Source organism: Thalassophryne amazonica, chromosome 18 (assembly GCF_902500255.1).
Source record: "Thalassophryne amazonica chromosome 18, fThaAma1.1, whole genome shotgun sequence".
In the NCBI taxonomy this organism is placed as follows: domain Eukaryota; kingdom Metazoa; phylum Chordata; class Actinopteri; order Batrachoidiformes; family Batrachoididae; genus Thalassophryne; species Thalassophryne amazonica.
In genome coordinates this window covers 66,872,702-66,890,714 of record NC_047120.1, presented here as the reverse complement: position 1 = coordinate 66,890,714, position 18,013 = coordinate 66,872,702, and the positions used below count along the sequence as shown (strand labels likewise).

General features: G+C 40.3%; 2 protein-coding genes across 3 annotated transcripts in view; one reads left to right on the top strand and one right to left on the bottom strand.

The window, feature by feature from the left end:
- The window catches only part of mms19 (MMS19 homolog, cytosolic iron-sulfur assembly component), a 29,579-nt gene extending 23,319 nt beyond the window's left edge, over positions 1 to 6,260 (top strand). The window contains exons 22-31 of one of the 2 annotated variants that reach the window (XM_034193531.1): positions 811 to 882; positions 1,004 to 1,130; positions 1,234 to 1,340; positions 1,480 to 1,536; positions 1,646 to 1,829; positions 2,006 to 2,088; positions 2,236 to 2,400; positions 2,552 to 2,611; positions 4,954 to 5,054; positions 5,416 to 6,260. In XM_034193531.1, coding sequence (XP_034049422.1) covers positions 811 to 882; positions 1,004 to 1,130; positions 1,234 to 1,340; positions 1,480 to 1,536; positions 1,646 to 1,829; positions 2,006 to 2,088; positions 2,236 to 2,400; positions 2,552 to 2,611; positions 4,954 to 5,054; positions 5,416 to 5,446 — 987 coding nt within the window. In that variant the 3' untranslated portion in view covers positions 5,447 to 6,260. The remainder of the gene's footprint in view (positions 1 to 810; positions 883 to 1,003; positions 1,131 to 1,233; positions 1,341 to 1,479; positions 1,537 to 1,645; positions 1,830 to 2,005; positions 2,089 to 2,235; positions 2,401 to 2,551; positions 2,612 to 4,953; positions 5,055 to 5,415) is intronic. The other variant, XM_034193532.1, reaches the window with a different exon arrangement.
- A 1,292-nt stretch (positions 6,261 to 7,552) lies between these two features.
- On the bottom strand, positions 7,553 to 17,429 carry zdhhc16b (zinc finger DHHC-type palmitoyltransferase 16b). Its single transcript, XM_034194256.1, has 10 exons — positions 17,246 to 17,429; positions 14,908 to 15,218; positions 12,458 to 12,652; positions 11,212 to 11,300; positions 10,456 to 10,484; positions 9,911 to 10,044; positions 9,751 to 9,836; positions 9,543 to 9,666; positions 8,510 to 8,580; positions 7,553 to 8,353 (listed from the first exon to the last, which is right to left on the bottom strand). The coding sequence occupies exons 2-10, from the start codon at positions 15,169 to 15,171 to the stop codon at positions 8,251 to 8,253; spliced, it is 1,095 nt and encodes a 364-aa protein (XP_034050147.1). The 5' UTR covers positions 15,172 to 15,218; positions 17,246 to 17,429; the 3' UTR covers positions 7,553 to 8,250.
- Positions 17,430 to 18,013: the final 584 nt, after the last annotated feature.

The window sequence follows — 18,013 nt, the reverse complement described above, 5'->3', positions numbered from 1 at the left end:
TTATTATTATTATTATTATTACAAAAATAAATGTAGATATAGGCATCAAGTTTTTTTTTTTTTTGTTTTTTTTTGCCCACAAGTGTTAATGAAATTTTTGGAGAGGACGGGGTACACATGCTGCAGATAAAGGTGTCATTTTTCTTTTCTTTGTCTTTTTTCTTTCTTGACACAACCTTCCATTGTCTCTGCCTCAGCTTGAAATTGAGTCAAAGATTCATTGAATTTTTGTCACATGACCGTTTGTTTCAGCAGTCGTTCAAGGCTTCACGGTTGTGTTGAGAAGAACATATTTTTATTTTTATATATTTACAGATTCTGGATCATACAAAAGGGTTTGTAAACTTTGAAACATCAGTATTTTAACCTTTTTTTTGATTAGTTTGGTTTTTTTTCCTGATGGAAGTGCTCTGTGCAAATGGTTAGTTTCTAAACTAATAGTTAGTTTGGCTCTTGGAAATTTGAAATCCTAAATTTTTTTTTTTTTTTTTTTTTTACAGTTTCCAGCTACAGTAAATGGTGTAACTTTGAAGAAAGCGTGCCTTTCAAACCCTCCGGCAGGTTTTGAGCTTTAAGGGATTAAACAGATGTTAACTTGGTCATAATTCAGGAGGATATTAGGCATCTTATAATAAATTGCTCAATTAAAATGACAGGCTATAGTTAAGATTACTTGAAAATTCAAGTGACAGAATTGCAATATTGCAGAAGTGGTTGAGAATCTTTTTTTTTTCTTTTTTTTTTTTCTTTTCTTTTCTTTTGCTTGAGGAAAAGCATGTATGTTGACACAAGTTACCTTTCCACAAGCAGCAGGGGGCGTCATGGAGCCAGTCTCAGATGGTGTGTCTGCTTATGGGCTGCATCTGTTCACTACCTCAGAGTGTAAGTCCCAATTTAAATGTGCATTTTGCATGTTTTTAGGTTTTCCATTAGGTTACAGTATAGACTTACTGATGTTAAAAAGTTTTATTATATAACTTTAATAACAGAACTTGATGTCTAGGTGGAAGTGCCGCATATAGAGCAGCTCCTGTCCACTTTGGAGGACATGAGCTGCATGTGCACTCACCCGCAGTCTTACACGGCTGCCGCCAAGTGCTTTTCCGGCCTCGTCAACAAGAGGCCGCAGGGTCAGTGTGGTTTTGGAGCAGTTTCACATGAATTATGTTGAAGTAACTTTTCCACCAGCTTTAAGGAGAAGTAGCAGCCGTGGTGGTTTGTTTTCTTCTTTAGGTGAATATCTGGACAGTGTAATTCAAAAGATGATGAAGCGGGTGTGTCACGAGCTGGACGCCATGTCGTCTCCTGTGCGGACTCAGGCCGTCATGCTCCTGATATGGGTAGGAGACGCCGCCATAAAATGTGACTTTTATTTCAGGATCATGTCACAAAGAACCTCTTCGAGTCATCGTTCAGAGTCCAGACTTGTTGTTGGTCTTGTGGTTGAACCCTGTTTTTGTTTTTTGTTTTTGCCTGCAGGTTGCCAGAGCTCTGCTCATCAGGTATCACCCTCTGTCCACCACCCTGACCGACAAGGTGAAAAGAATAATATCAATAAATAAACGGTTAACTCCTTTGAAAGGTGCATCAGATTTGGATGAGATGAGTTTTCTTACAAACGCTTATCATCTGTGTGTTCCTGAAGCTTTTCTCTCTGCTCGACGATGCCGATCTGGGCTCCACGGCAGCGGATGGATTCTTGTTGCTGATGAGTGACTCCACCGACGTCTTGAACCGCCGTTGCCATGCAGTGGTGCAGATCATGTACCGCCAGCGATTCTTCAGCGAGAATTCAGCCAAGCTGGTCCGAGGCTTCAATGCTGCTCAAGGTACTGAGTGACAACACGAGCCGGGATAAACTCACTAGGAGGTGTGGTTACCAAAGACGCCACTCAGTCTATTCACTAGTTTAGGGTGTTTTTCAGATTGGGTTCAGTAGGGCAGGTACCACCACCACAAGCCATCTACTGCAAACAGTTTTATTTACTGTCCGTCTCCCTTCCAGACAAGAAGCCCAACTACCTGAAGGCTCTGTCCAACATCGTCAGCAAACTGCCCAAACAGGTCCAGGTCACTGAACTACCCGCGGTGAGTAAATCAGCTGTTGGGGTGAGTTGGACCTGTCACGTCTGTCCATGCAGGTTACATGTCACAAGAACCATGGTGCCAGAAAGACGACTTGATATCCAGTAAATTAGACGATGACAGCTGATGGTAGTTTTTGTCTCTGTGCAGCTCCTGCTGCTGTTGCTGGAGGCCTTGTCTTTCCCGGACCAGAGTGTCCAGCTGTCCACTTTATCCTGTCTGAAGCCCGTCCTCATTGACCCGCCGCCAGCTCTCATACAGCAGCTGGAGGCTTTGGTCAACAGGCTGCTGGGCCTGATTTCTAGTCCAGCAATGGTTAGTGAGAAATGACGTGTAGCTGAGTTTTCTCTCTGTGGAAATGTTTCTAAATTACAGATGGACCTGTGGACTCCACAGTCCTCCACGTGTATGTCATCATACCTTTTTAGAATAATTTTTTTTTTTTTTTTTTTTGTACCTTTTGCAGGATGTAAGGATTGCTTCCTTGCAGTGCATCCATACTCTTTCCTGCTTCCCAGTCCATGAGGTATAAGAAATTTGTTTATGGTCTAAGTAATTTAGATTTGTCAAATTGTCTAAATGTCCCTCTCTGGTGTCAGATAGAGTAGTGTTCAGAATAATAGTAGTGCTATGTGACTAAAAAGATTAATCCAGGTTTTGAGTATATTTCTTATTGTTACATGGGAAACAAGGTACCAGTAGATTCAGTAGATTCTCACAAATCCAACAAGACCAAGCATTCATGATATTCACACTCTTAAGGCTATGAAATTGGGCTATTAGTAAAAAAAGTAGAAAAGGGGGTGTTCACAATAATAGGAGCATCTGCTGTTGATGCTACAAACTCAAAACTATTACGTTCACACTGCTTTTTTTGCAATCCTGTGAATCACTAAACTAGTATTTAGTTGTATAACCACAGTTTTTCATGATTTCTTCACATCTGCGAGGCATTAATTTAGTTGGTTTGGAACCAAGATGTTGCTTGTTTACTAGTGTGTTTGGGGTCATTGTCTTGTTGAAACACCCATTTCAAGGGCATGTCCTCTTCAGCATAAGGCAACATGACCTCTTCAAGTATTTTGACATATCCAAACTGATCCATGATACCTGGTATGTGATATATAGGCCCAACACCATAGTAGGAGAAACATGCCCATATCATGATGCTTGCACCACCATGCTTCACTGTCTTCACTGTGAACTGTGGCTTGAATTCAGAGTTTGGGGGCCGTCTCACAAACTGTCTGCGGCCCTTGGACCCAAAAAGAACAATTTTGCTCTCATCAGTCCACAAAATATTCCTCCATTTCTCTTTAGGCCAGTTGATGTGTTCGTTGGCAAATTGTAACCTCTTCTGCACATGTCTTTTATTTAACAGAGGGACTTTGCAGGAGATTCTTGCAAATAAATTAGCTTCACACAGGCGTCTTCTAACTGTCACAGCACTTACAGGTAACTCCAGACTGTCTTTGATCATCCTGGAGCTGATCAATGGGTGAGCCTTTGCCATTCTGGTTATTCTTCTATCCATTTTGATGGTTTTCCGTTTTCTTCCATGCGTCTGTTTTGTTTTTTTTTTTTTTGTCCATTTTAAAGCATTGGAGATCATTGTAGATGGACAGCCTATAATTTTTTGCACCTGCGTATAAGTTTTCCCCTCTCCAATCAACTTTTTAATCAAACTACGCTGTTCTTCTGAACAATGTCTTGAACGTCCCATTTTCCTCAGTCTGTCAAAGAGAAAAGCATGTTCAACAGGTGCTGGCTTCATCCTTAAATAGGGGACACCTGATTCACACCTGTTTGTTCCACAAAATTGACAAACTCACTGACTGAATGCCACACTACTATTATTGTGAACACCCCCTTTTCTATTTTTTTTTTTTTTTTTTTTTTTACTAATAGCCCAATTTCATAGCCTTAAGAGTGTGCATATCATGAATGCTTGGTCTTGTTGGATTTGTGAGAATCTACTGGTACCTTGTTTCCCATGTAACAATAAGAAATATACGCAAAACCTGGATTAATCTTTTTAGTCACATAGCACTACTGTTATTCTGAACACTATACTCTGCCATCAAATGAAGGAAAGTAAAAATAAAATCACATGACATAAAATAACAATGCATCTTAAAGATTATGCATTGTTATTTTATGTCATGTAATTTTATTTTTATATTGTCCAGGCTCTAAGTTGCATCTGTCCAATGCATCACCATGGGGGGGTTAGGTACATGTCGCACCGCTTTATATGTCACATTTATTTTTGAAACATGTTACTGCATACAACAAGAAGCAAAGTAAATTTAATTGGCTTTTTATTAGCAAATACTGCGTTAGTAAGCAGAAGCTAACAGGCTATTTAATGGTATAGTACGAATCACAAACAACTTGAGTAAACTGCTTTTTGTCACCACTAAGCAGATGATCATAAGGGAGGTAAATATGCAATGTAATTAAACATTTGAAAACTTTCATAAAACATTGGCTAGAGCTAATAGACTTAGTTTGGCCTGGCTGAACTGCCATTGCTGTTCTTGTTGCCTCACACCGTTCAAGCAAGTGTTCTGAGTAGTATGAAGGTTATATTCCCTTTTTTATATTCAAGAGTATAGTCTTTCATTTATTTTGGATGGTGCCATCTTGTGGCTATAAATGATAATGCATTTTTCCCCCATATAAAAGTTGCTTCTGAATAAAAGGACACCCAAAATTAATAATAAAAAAAAATGTTAGTCTTATAGACTTGTAGTCCAGAAAATGCAGTAGTTGCATAGATTAATGTTGGCCAGTGATTGTCAGAATGAGAGTTATTTGAATGAATTATTATTTATTTTTTTACTTTTAATTTTGTGTGTGGTTCAGATCTTGCCGTTTCGGGCTCGAGTGCTTCGAGCTCTGGCTTGTCCCCTCGACGACAAGAAGAGGCTGGTGAGGAAGGAGGCGGTTCAGACGCGAGCAGAATGGTACGTTTTATTTTGTGCCATTTTAAAGAGGAAGAAACTTGAGGATTTTTTTTAAAAGCAATATACAAAAACAAAAGCAAAGTATCTTTGAGCAGGAAAGCAGCTAATAAATAATAAATCTAAACGTAATTGTCTCATAACAAACGTGTTAGTCTCAGAAATCCTGCAAAACATGCTAAAGTCAGCTGCATGTTTTTATTTAATAATAGCCAAATGTTTAGACTCCTGGAACCTTGTTTTTTGCTCGCTCTGGTGAATGAAAGGCGGGAGGAGGCGGAGTCACCGCCTGCTGCTCCAGGTAATGTGGAGGATTTTCTTAATAAAAAAGGTCTTTTTTGTTTGTTTGTTTTTGTCCTCACAGGTTCCTTGTTGGAAGTCCCGGTGGAAGGTGATTTTCTGCCTCAGCCGCCCTTCACATCCTGCCGTCTTGTGTAAACCTGAAAGGTGATGAATGTGTGAAATCCGAACTCCAGACCCAGGTTCTGACTGTGAAACCTGTGTTGTCCCTCCCACAGATGCCTCAACTTCCTACTCAAGCTTCATCTTTTTATACTGTTTCCTCTGCCTTTCTTCCAACTTTCCATGAGTTTAAAAAAAAAATGAAGGAAAAAAAAAAAAAGCTTGGCACTGGAGGTGTCACTCTGTGACGTCTCATGTTTCACTATCAGACAAAAAGTCACACGGTATAAAAGATGTTTTGGTCATTTACCTTTTTGCCACAATTGTATTGATGCTTCACACCTCAGATGATTTTATTTATTCCTGCACTTTGAGTTTGTGATCAGAAGTGACGGCAGATGCTTTTTTTTTTTTTTTTTTTTTTTTGAGCAGCCATTCAAAATCTGCTCCTCTGATAGCGGCACGTCTGAATGTGTCGCGGGTGTGTTTGATTTGTGCTACTGTGTGGGCCTGAAAATGTGACGGTGCCTGTTTTCTGATGGCTTACAGCGTGATGATGCGTCTGGAGCGTCGCGCCTTCAGTGAGATTATAAAAGTAATTTTACGTAACGTTATCATTCAAATGGCCTAAGATTGTAATTATGTGGACAAACTGTTCAGTTCCTGCCTTGTGTTCACCTGTTATTGAAATGATTGTTGATGCATTTCAGGAAAGTTGGATGAACTTAATACTACAATTTATGCCAAGAACATAGACAATATTTAAAATTTACACTTGAGATGTCATTAAAGGTTTTCTTTTAATTAAGCAGATTTTTGGGTAATTTCTTTTTAAGCATGTTTTTAGTCATTGATTGTTACCTGAAAATCAAGTATCAGTTTAACAAGAACAACGCTGCGAGTGTTTCTCGAACATAAATAAATCCTCAATGACGTTTTGTATCTCAAATGTAGTTTTGTCTATTCTGATCAAAGTGAAAGTAATTTTTTTCCCATCAAAGTGTTTCTATGGTAACAGGACTTCTGTCTCATTCATCCTGAGGTCTTGCTGATGGCATCGACATCCGAAGGTTCAAAATCAAATATTTGACTATTTTCCTTTTTCCGTCATCTTCCCAACACACCTCACTCCTTTAAACCTACACACCAGTGACATTACACCACAGTGAAGCTTTTTTTTTTTTTTTTTTTTTCTTCTTCTCAGTATTTAAAGCAAATGGGCACAGTATAAACTAGAGTGCAAACCTCCAAAACTAGTTCCCAATTGCACAAAATTTTACTTTGGAAAAAATTTAAGGTCAAAATCCTGTTATAAATGGCTTCTCATAAGCTGAATTAGATGTGATCAAATGTCAGGAGGATGTATTTAGTTCATGCACTTGAATCAAAGTATTTTTTTTCTGGCATTGTCAGGGGTTTTTTTCCCCACCTTTTTCAGTTTCTGAATTCTTTTTCAGATAATTTTCATTTGGTTATCTCTGCTGTGCACAATTTGTCATTGATTTTTGGCACTTTGTTTCTGACTGATAACTGGAAGAAAAAGGCATATAATTGGAATCTCCATCCATTGTTGGTGGCGTAGGTAAGTCCATAACAGAAAAATGAGCGTGATTGAGGCACTTTTGATTGAGCTTTAATGTAAAATGTATAACAAATGGACTTTTCAATATTAAATTCAAATGGCCACAAAATCCACAATCCAGATCAAACTTTGTCAGGCGATAGTGTCAGTCTGCACCTCACTTACAAATATGAGAGTGAGTGGGGCACATTTGCTTAAGATATAATGTAAAATATACATTAAATGGGGTTTTTAAATGTTAAATTTAATTGGCCACAAAATCTGTAATCTGGCTCAAACTTTCACTTGATAAAGGATATGAACCTACATAACTGAAAGAAATCTGATCTTTTTTGACAGTTATGAATTTTTTGAAAATTCATCCATTATTAAAGGATAGATTTTTTTTTTTTTCCTGACTGATGACCTTGAAAACTGAATCAGTTCTTACCCCTCAGCATATGAATCCTCTGTAAAAAATTTTCATAATGTATGAAAAATTGGGGTGGAAATTATTTGTTCAAGAAGTAAAAAAATCTTGCAGCACTTTGCACTTTATTATTACAGGCTGGACACGGCAGCCAATAATTCATGAGCACATAATTTTAAATAGATGGATTCAAATCAGATATTAAAATCTATGGATCAAACTTTTCTCTCTTGGCACCATCTCAACCTAGTCTATGTACAAAAGCCACACCTGACAACTGCACTTAGTTTAAAAAAGCGGTGGTGTAAACTTTGACACGTCTGTCAATAAATGTGCACATTTCTAAACTACCACAATTTAATAAAAAAGTTAAAGAAAACATAGCAAAGAGTAGAAAAAGATCAGATGATGTTATAAATCAAAAAATAAAAGTGTTTTCCTCACAAGCTGATGAAAAAAAAAAAATGAGTGTCTTAATTTGAACAACTGGAGCATTTATCATATGGGTGGGCGGAGTAAGACAGCAGCAGCCAATCACCTCAGGCCACAGTCCTGTTTAAAAAGTCAACACATAATGCCGTCTTCATGTCCTGTGTTTACAGAGGAGAGGGTTTGAAGCGTTGCTGTCCAGCAGCACCGTTCGCTTGGGGCGGCGCTGGCTGCAGTTGCAGAGTAACGCCAGATGGTGGCGAGGTTTCCTGAGGAGTCACGGGTGGTTATGTCTGCAGTCTGGCTGCACCATCAAAGCTCACATCAGTCATGTTGCGACACACGAGTGCACGCCGACACTGGCGAGGTTAAAAGGGTCAGATGGCCATCGGGTCGCGTCGGGTGAAGGTGCAGTCCCACGCGATGCCGTCGCCACTGGGAAGATGGCCGGAGGGCAAGAGGACCCTCGTAAACCAGTGACTGAGAACCAAACGGACAGATATGATGAAATAAGACTGGAACCAACAAAAGGATCTCATCAAACGTGTAGTCTGTTTCAGAAGTCAGGGGTCAAAATGTGGACAAAGCAGGCAGTCCACAGGAGAGGCGCAATCGTTTTGTGTTGTTTGAACTCACCTGATTTTCTCCACACCGAACATCATCTTCCAGTTGTTCATTTTACCGTGATGACACGGATTTCTGAAAACCTGCACAAGAACAGAGGCAACATCAAAAACATTTTCAGGTACTAAGTATTTGCAGGGAAAAATTGAACTATCACCATCTAGTGGCAGGTTGCAGTACACCTTGGTTTCTATGGAGAAGTCATGGCAATTTAAACTGGCAACTACGTTTCCAGTTGGTTCTGGGAAAGGATGGTTACAGAATCCACATCCTCATGGACTCACTGTAGTTAAAATTCTTGGGGAAAATGTCAATTTTTTTTATTATAAAATAAATACTGCATTATTCATTTCCCCACAGATTCATGTCTGACATTTATAATATGTTGTATTTTGTATTTCGTGTTTAAAATGGTTTTGTACTTGATTATACGCACACACGAAACAGCAACCCAAAGAAACCTGGATTCAGTTAGCCAGTGGATATTCCAACCTAAATCCTATGTCCAACTGATTAAGTGGTCTTGCAAGGAGGGTTTGAAACCACAGACTCTACAGCAACTATTTATTTAAATGGAAAATAAATTAAAAAAAAAAATCTTGACTTATTTCAATTTCTGATCTTTTTGCTACAAATGTGTCAGTTTATAAGCTTTAAAAAAATGTTTTTGTTTTGTTTTCTTGCAAATTTGCCACTTTTACACTGAGGTTTGTGTTTTTCCTGCGAGATGTCTCTCAGGCTTCCATCGAGCACAGCTGTGCCACTCGATCCCACGTACGGAGGTCAGTAATGTGGCCAGAAGGATTCAAACGTATGGAGGACGGGACTTTTTACGATAACTATCAATTACTCTGTGTCTTTGCTTTGTTTTCTGTTTATACTTTACTAAAGCAGTTTGCAGGGTTTTTATATATATATATATATATATATATATATTCAGACTTTTGCTCATGGCTGTTTTGCACTCATGATCTATGACCTTATCTGGTCTTGTGCCTTCGTTTGTAGTTCATTGGGAAAAAAGAACATGTATAACTTTGTGTACCTTCCCGTTCTCTTTGAGTCTTTTGGTCTCTTTGCGGTTGATGTGACGTTCTATGCTCGTTTCCCCTCTGCTGATGAGCGCTGCGTGCCATAGGGTCAGCCCTCCCACAGCTACTGCCACCGAGCTGCAGGGAGGACACACTGCATCCTGTTAATCAACCACATGATTATTTCATAAACATGATGCACGCCGGGTGAAGCGTTCTGACCTTGTCAGTACCCAGAGGAAGATGATACTCTTGTGAGTGGTCATTTCTCTGAAGGTGTAGGATGGAGGCGTGGCCTGATAGGAACTCTGCAGTGTAAAATATCAGTGTTACATGAAAGAATTCATAATGGAGCAGGTGATAACGTCCAGCAGAGTCTCACCTCAATGGCATTGTAGGCGTCCACAAACATGTGCCTGCTGCTGACGCTGCAGTAGATGCAGCCGAGCGTCATATAGAGGCAGAAGGAGAAGAAGTAGCGATGGTTGAAATGCCCAACGCAGTTGTTCAACCAGGCTGGAAACTCATTTAGTTCAATAATCACAAAGGTGGGATATAAAACATGAGATGCTTAAAAGCTGCTATGAACAAAAATTAATAATATCAGCCAACTACCACTTCCAATGTAAAGATTTAGCAGTGTAATGATGCTATGTGCCGAGAATGAAGCAGCGCTCCCTCTGTGTGTGTTGTAATCTGAGCTTTTCACTTTCTTGTTTTTATTGCCACACCAGCTGCATGCACACATGTAGTGCACGGCATTTATAGAGTCCTTTGAACTGCAAAAACGCCTCCACTGATGTTTTCTCCTCTTGAAGAAGGAGAGGGTTGGGGAGGAGAGGCTGAGGGGAAGCTGGTGTTTTGGTCCTGAAATGCTGGTGTTAGTGCGACATCTAGTGGCACAAAATCTTGGTGTTGGAAGGATACGACAGTGGTGGTCCATCTTCAAAATGCACCTGGAAAATGAAGGTGCCAAGTGTTAGATTATTTCTCACATGCAAACATGCTCAATATGTCATACAGAAAATCTGTCTACTTTTGTTGACTACTATTCTATTCTCATATCTTGAAATGCCCAAGAAAACCAGACTGACTCTGTTTAACGAAATCAGTTTAAAATAATGTTGACAACAAAACATTAGCGGAGATAAAAAAAAAATAAAGATCCAGTGTTGCAGACCAAACGGTCCCCCCGCCTTCATGTGCATGTCTGAGATGGACTCTGTTCACCCAAAGGGAATATTGTGATTATTAACCATCAGATGACAAAGTAAAACATCTTAAATCATTCTAAAGTCAGTTTTTAGCAGAAATGAGGCCATAATCGCCTCTTATTGTCACTGATGCACGAAATGATGTAGGCGCAGCTGCAAGTCAGACGTCTGCCGTGCTGCTGCGGCACTCTGATCGCTTCCTCTGTCTTTTATGATGAAATAATCCTGAATTTATGTGGAAATGATTGTTGTACAAAAGCTTCAGATATCTGTCGCTGAGACAGATGATGACTGGAGGCAGTCTGAAGCAGAAATGAGGTGATGATTGGTGGATCACAGCTGACGCTTAGAAATGACGATGCTGACGCTCCGGAATGCCTCATGCACAGTGAAGGCAGGGGGGGACTGATTTATAGGGGGGACCGTCAGTCGGTGACACCGGCAGACGTCGCTGCTGTTGTGATCTTACACGTTGCAGATGCTGCAGTGGTGCGTTCTGGGAGGTTTTGGAGTGATGCATTTCTTACAGATAGACACTGAGGGAATGTGAACATTGTCCTAAAAAGAAAAACAAATTAAAAAATAATAATAATAAAAACAGCAGAAGAATGTTATTGCTGCAGCTAAAAGTAACACTCATTATTTTTTTTTTTTGTCAATACAGTAATCTTTCACAGTCGGTCTCTCAACATTGGTCAACAAATCTCCAATGTATTATGAGCATTAAAGAGGTCATATTCTGCAGCATGAAATGGCTCATTTTAGACTTTTGTGACATATGCTCTGCCTCCCATTCTACAAGAGTAGAATGGGAGGCAGAGCCTTCAGCTTTCAGGCTCCTCTCCTGTGGAACCAGCTCCCAATTCAGATCAGGGAGACAGACACCCTCTCTACTTTAAGATTAGGCTTAAAACTTTCCTTTTTGCTAAAGCTTATAGTTAGGGCTGGATCAGGTGACCCTGAACCATCCCTTAGTTATGCTGCTATAGACTTAGACTGCTGGGGGGTTCCCATGATGCACTGTTTCTTTCTCTTTTTGTTCTGTATGCACCACTCTGCATTTAATCATTAGTGATTGATCTCTGCTCCCCTCCACAGCATGTCTTTTTCCTGGTTCTCTCCCTCAGCCCCAACCAGTCCCAGCAGAAGACTGCCCCTCCCTGAGCCTGGTTCTGCTGGAGGTTTCTTACTGTTAAAAGGGAGTTTTTCCTTCCCACTGTAGCTAATTATTGTATGGCCTTGCCTTACAATATAAAGCGCCTTGGGGCAACTGTTTGTTGTGATTTGGCGCTATATAAAGAAATTGATTGATTGATATGTCACCAAACTGCCCCCCTAGCACGTTTGCTCTGACAAACGCCCATATGATTGACAGGAGATCACACTGCTCCCCCACAATACAGAAGGCGTGGCCCGCTCCTTTCCATTTAAAGTGACACGCACAGAAAGTCTGGAAGGTGATTTGTTTGTTTTATTTTTATTTGTGTTACATTGTCTGTAGGGCGTGTTTGGTCCCAATTTTTAACCAGTTTTTAGCTCCGCTAATCAAAGCTGATGGGCACAGCTTACTTCTTCTCCATCATCCAATCCATCAGTCAACTTTCTCTTAAAATTGACTCGTTCGTGTTTTTATTGGATCAGTCTGAATGTTTAATCAGTGTGTGTGTGTGTGTGTGTGTGTGTGTGTGGGTGGGTGGGTGGGGGGCTCTTGGTACCTTGGGCGGGTGTCCTGGCGAGGTGGTGGTGGCCTTGTAGTAATGGAACACCACCATAACGAGCAGCCAGTGGCCGCAGCAGACGTGCCAGACGATCCAGTGCACGGGGTAGGTGCTGAGGATTGTGGGTAGAAGGCACAGGTAAACGATAACCAGCACTGAGGTCATCAGCAGGACAACCAGAGAGACAAACACCTGAGAGGAAGAAGAAGAAGGTGAGAAGACTTGACTGCAAAAGAACATCACCAAAATAAAGCGATGGAAAACAAATCCCACCACGTTTGGCTCCGTGGCGCTCTATGTTTTGTTAACACAGACAGTCCTTAAGTTAAACTTTTTCAACTTTCATCACTTTTCTGTATGTGCATAAACAAAGCAGGTTTTATTGGTTGTGAGCTTTACGGACAGCGTTATGTGTTAAGTCTTTGTGGCACGTTAAAAAATTAATGCAGATGAATTCATCTGAAGTTGAATTGGAACTGTTGACATTTTGTCTTTCATAAATAAGCAAACGACTTTCACTTCATGTGCAACTTGCTTCAGCTCTGCTTTGCATGTTGCAAGAACCTGCAAAAAAACATGACATTAGAACAGGCCATCACCATTTTACAAGATTAAACAAAACGTTCGGGGATTTTTACATTTTTTTTTAACTGTTTGAATGAAATCATCATAATTTTACTTGAGCAAAGTTTGTCTGTCCGTCTGTCTGTTCCCCTGCTCCTCCCAGGTCTTTTGTCCAATTTCCACCAAACAACATGTGGATGACTGTCAACCCCAGAATTACCCTTAAAGGGTATGTTGTGGCAAAGGTCAAGGTGAGTGGAGTTAAAGGTCATATTTAAGTTCTTCACTGTGGTCTGTACCAAACTCTACACACATCTGGAGGTAGATACCCTAATTGTATGGTGTTGCCAGATTTGTCAAAGGTCAATCATTCAGGTCAAGGTCATGCTCATTTCTATCAAACCTGGTGTGTCAATGAAGGTTGACCCCAGACTTTTTTAAACCCAATTTTTACTAAATATGGCACAAGTGTATTCCAGAACTGCCCTGACAAGGTTAGTCAGAAGGAAATTATTTGGGTGAAGGTCACCTGGGTCAAATGTGCATTGTCCACAGGTACTATTACCTCATTATAATAATCCAACACACACACCTCCGTAAGACGTCTGATACCTTTTTAAATTATAATTTAAATAATGAATGTTAAATGTTTTTACTGAATGTGTTATCTCTCTGCAAAGTTAATCAAAAATTAATGATTTTTTTTTTTTTCCATTGAAACTCAGTGAGCAGGTTTGAGTCTTTCCTGGAACAGAAACCACAAACTCTAAAGGTGGATTCACACAAAGGGGCGGAGCCAGGACACCAAAAATTATTAAAGGCCATTTCTTTACTTCTACCAAGGAGGTCATGTGATCACTGGCATTTGAACTCCCCCCTGCCATTTGTTTTTAAAACAACGTATCTCAAACATTTAGTACCACCTAAGGGCTGCGCCAAGTAATGACACAAGTAAACTGTCGGTTCCTCTACCAACGCTACTGTCACAAATGCATCCTCTCACAGCAGGTGATGAAAAGGTTACAAGAACATCTGCAACTACGTGATGTGAAACAGAGTAACACAACCAGCCAAAGCCAAATTCCACCTCCACTAACTGTTACCGTGCGTGCGTGCAGGTGGACACTTCACAGCATTTCCTCAGTGCAGCAGATTAAAAATTAGTAAAGAGTTGGACAGAGATGAAAGCAAACTGAAACAGATTTCGATGTACTGATCTCCTGGAACATATTAAGTGTTAATGTGATGCTCCCTTTTATTTTAACTGTTACTTTGGTAAAACAGCCACACAGTCTTGTCCTAGTTTGAGATCCTGTAACTTACTCAGGTGTGACTCAAATACCAAGAAAAAAGTATTTATTATTAATAGTAAATGGACCGCATTTATGTAGTACTTTTCAATCTGCATCAGAAGCTCAAAGTGCTTTACAATTATGCCTCACAGACACACTCACACACCGATGTCATAATAATTACAATAACCAGTGATCTAAATAATATTTAATGTTGAATATAATATTGAATGTTTTAATATTAAATATAATTAAATTTAATAAATGCCAATAATATAAAGTTTACTACAACAATGCACACAAATCCTAAATTAAAGAGTTGGCAATACAGACAAAAGGTGCAACTTATACTCTGGAAAACAGCATACAGACTTTTCAGCATTAGCAGAGGTACTCTGTGAGTATCCTATACTACTTAGTAATACACTTTTAAATTCTTTAACATTGCAACATTCAAGCACCCATCTCAATTTGCTTTAATAAGTATGAGTACACCGTGAATGATGTTATGGTTCACTGTAGGAAATCTGAATAGTTGCATCGTTACACCCCTAATTTGAGGTGAAGACAAGAGGACGTCCACAGACTCACCACTCCAAACCAACGGGTGACATTGTCCACGATCCAGTAGATGGGTTCGAAAGCACAGTCCAGCAGAGTGTCCGAGTCGGTGAGACTGTTGTAATACAGAGATTTGAGCAGCACCTTGCTGTAGCTCCACCATGCCGAGAACCAGCCACTGTTCCACAGTTTGGGTCCCACACCACGGCTTTCTCTCCACTTTTGGCATGGTAGACACCAGCGTAGCACTAGTCGCATGGCCCGTGAGAGCTGCCACCTCCAGCTGCTGCCCATACGTACAACACCGCCAACACCACCGCCTCCTCTCCTCCACACTCTCCCTTCCAGACACATGCAAACAAATAGACATGCACACGAGCAGTTACAAACACAAGCTGCATAAAACAGCAGCTCCTCATAGCGCAGCCTGATGGTTTCCATTTGTTGTCTGATTCTGCTGTCTCCAAAACAGGTCACCTCAGGCCAAAACTTTCAGATTATTTGTGTAGGAGAGAAAGTAACTGCGGGAAAATGAAACAGCCACGACATAAGAGGCCAGAGCTCTTAAGAGCACTCCCTCATCCAAAGCATTTTAAATAAAGACAAGAGCATCCTCCGTGTGACACGTCACCCCTACGACACGGGGCTATCAGGTATAGAACCTACACCCCTCAGTTTACACAATTAAAGGTCTGTTAATAATTCAAAGCAAAGGAAGGGCACCACGCAGCAGTAATCCAATAAGAGGGAGATGAGTTTCCTAAGAAGTAAATAAAGTGGCTACCTGAACCCGGGACGCCATTTCAAGAAAGCGAGTAGAGGTTACACAGGTCAGCCTCGTTATCCAAAATGGGATGACATAAATAATGAGAGCTATTAATGAGGAACAGTAAGGCCTAAGTTCATTTCTTATTTATTCATTTTTGGCCCTCATATTTACACATTCTAAGCAGTCAAACATCATCATGTTCTACTCACCTTTAATGAAGTAACTTTTTAAAAAATTAGCTTAGCAAGAAATTAATGAGTAAACAGGGCAGTCATCACAGGAGTTGAAAAAAAAATATATGACATGCTCAGAACTGCAATGAAACGACACCAACAACATGCACTGTAAACGTTGGCATGATTTCTCAACTTCAGGAGTTGGAATAAATGATTTGTTTATATATTTATATCGAAATCATAGTGATTTATAATAAAATGGTTCAGAGATTTGAAATCTTGTGGACACATTTGCACGTAAGCAACAAGCCCCCTTGCAAGATATCTGGAAGTGTGCAAAGCTGTGGTGCAGAAGCAGAAGAATTGCTCAAATTTCCAAAATTTTATGCATTTTAGAAGAATTTAACACTAACCCTTATTCAAATCCTAAAATTTTTTAAGATACACTAATTTGCAAGGTTGCCAAGTGGTCGAGACATCAGACTGAGAGAATCGTTCAGACACCAGAAGCATGCAGCACCCTTCCAAAAATGGAACTGACACTTCCGCTGTCGGTGTCGTTTGCCCCTTTGGAAATCTTTCTGCCACTTACTTGGCTCCAGGTTGCATTGGCAGTTGACCAACCAGCTCATTCCACACTTTCCTATCCTCAGCCAAGTCCTCTCCTCCTGGGGAATCCTGTGGTGTTCAAAAGCTAACTGGGAGATGTAATTCCCCCCCAGCATGTCCTAGGTCTTCCAAGGGACTTCCTCCCAGTTGGACATACCTGGTAAACCTTTCGAGGGAGATGACTAGGAACCACCTGTTGATGCAAAGGAGCAGCAGCTCCTACTCCGAGTTCTTCCTGGATATTCAAACTTCTCACCCTGTACCCGAGGGTAAGCTCAGATACACTACAGAGGAACCTCATTTCCACTGCTTGTATACACAATCTTGTTCATTCGGTCATTACCCAAAGCTCATGACCACGGCACGTGAGGATAAGAGCGTAAATGGAGAACTTTGTCTTCTATTTCCTCACCATGACGGTCTGTTGCTGATTCTGCAGGACCTCAGAAGCAGCACCGATATGTCTGGTGGACATGTGCTGTGCAATTTGCGAATTGAACTAACTATACTGCGCAAGACTCCTGGAAGTGCGCAAAACTGTGGTCTGGCAGCATAGGAATTATTCAAATTTTCGAATATTTTATATATCTTATAAAAACGATTCCCTAGCCAAGATCCTTATTCTAATCCGAATCCCAAACCTAAACCATACAAGATAAAAAATAATTCGAGAGGTTTAGAATCTCATTCTGACAACGGAGGCACTTCGAGAAATTGTGTCCACTAACAGTTTTAGCCAAAATATCACCACGTTTGATGAGACATATAAATATTACAATAAAAAATATACTGATGACAACTTGTCCTTTAGTACCTGCTTTCAGCCTCCAGCCGCCGTCAACCCGCCCGCAGTACGTCCATTTAAATAAATCCGTCCACCGCACCGAATCTGACACTGACCCTACCGTAATTCACCTGAACAGGTAAAAACTGCGACAAACCAACAAAACTCATGTTAAAGCGGGTTAAGCTAAAAGCTAACAGGGCACACCGGATCCTCTCCTTCTTCTATGGCGTTTAACAGCAGCCCGCATCCTTCTTGTTGTATTTGCTGCCACCTTCTGGATCTTTCCGTTATAGCGGCACGAAATCCTCTCGATGAGTCCAGTGTCTTTAAAGTATTTAAAAAGTCAACAAACTCTTCCTCCGACCACTCGACCTTATGTCTAAAACACTTCCTACAGAAATTTCTTTCAGGCCTGTTCTTCTAAATTCTGAGAGAAGCTCTCGCCTTTCTCTAGAATATTTATTACAGTACATGAGGACGTGCTGCACTTTCTCTGTCTGTGGTCCATCCTGGTCAAGAAAGTATCAAGAAATTATGACCAGTTCTCAGTCTAGTAATAGTGACTTCATCCTTTCTTTTCCACCTGTTTCTTTTTGTATTCATATTTTCTTTTGTCACAGATTTTTTGGCCAACCTATCCACCTTCTCACTTGTTGGGAGACCTCTCTGATTGTTCACCTGTACACTGTAAAATTGTTTATGTCTGAAACTGCTTTTTGTGCCGCTTGAAAAAGACATTTTTATTCTGGTTGTCTGTTATTCCTGGTTAAATAAAGGTAAAATAAAAATAAATAA

Coding starts and splice junctions, on each gene's coding strand:
- zdhhc16b (XM_034194256.1), bottom strand. CDS start 15,171: ATGGGCAGCAGCTGGAGGTGGCAGCTCTCACGGGCCATGCGACTAGTG. Junction 12,653..14,907: donor TCACCCGTTGGTTTGGAGTG/GTGAGTCTGTGG, acceptor TCTTCCTCTCAG/GTGTTTGTCTCTCTGGTTGT. Junction 8,354..8,509: donor TTCGGTGTGGAGAAAATCAG/GTGAGTTCAAAC, acceptor TTTGGTTCTCAG/TCACTGGTTTACGAGGGTCC.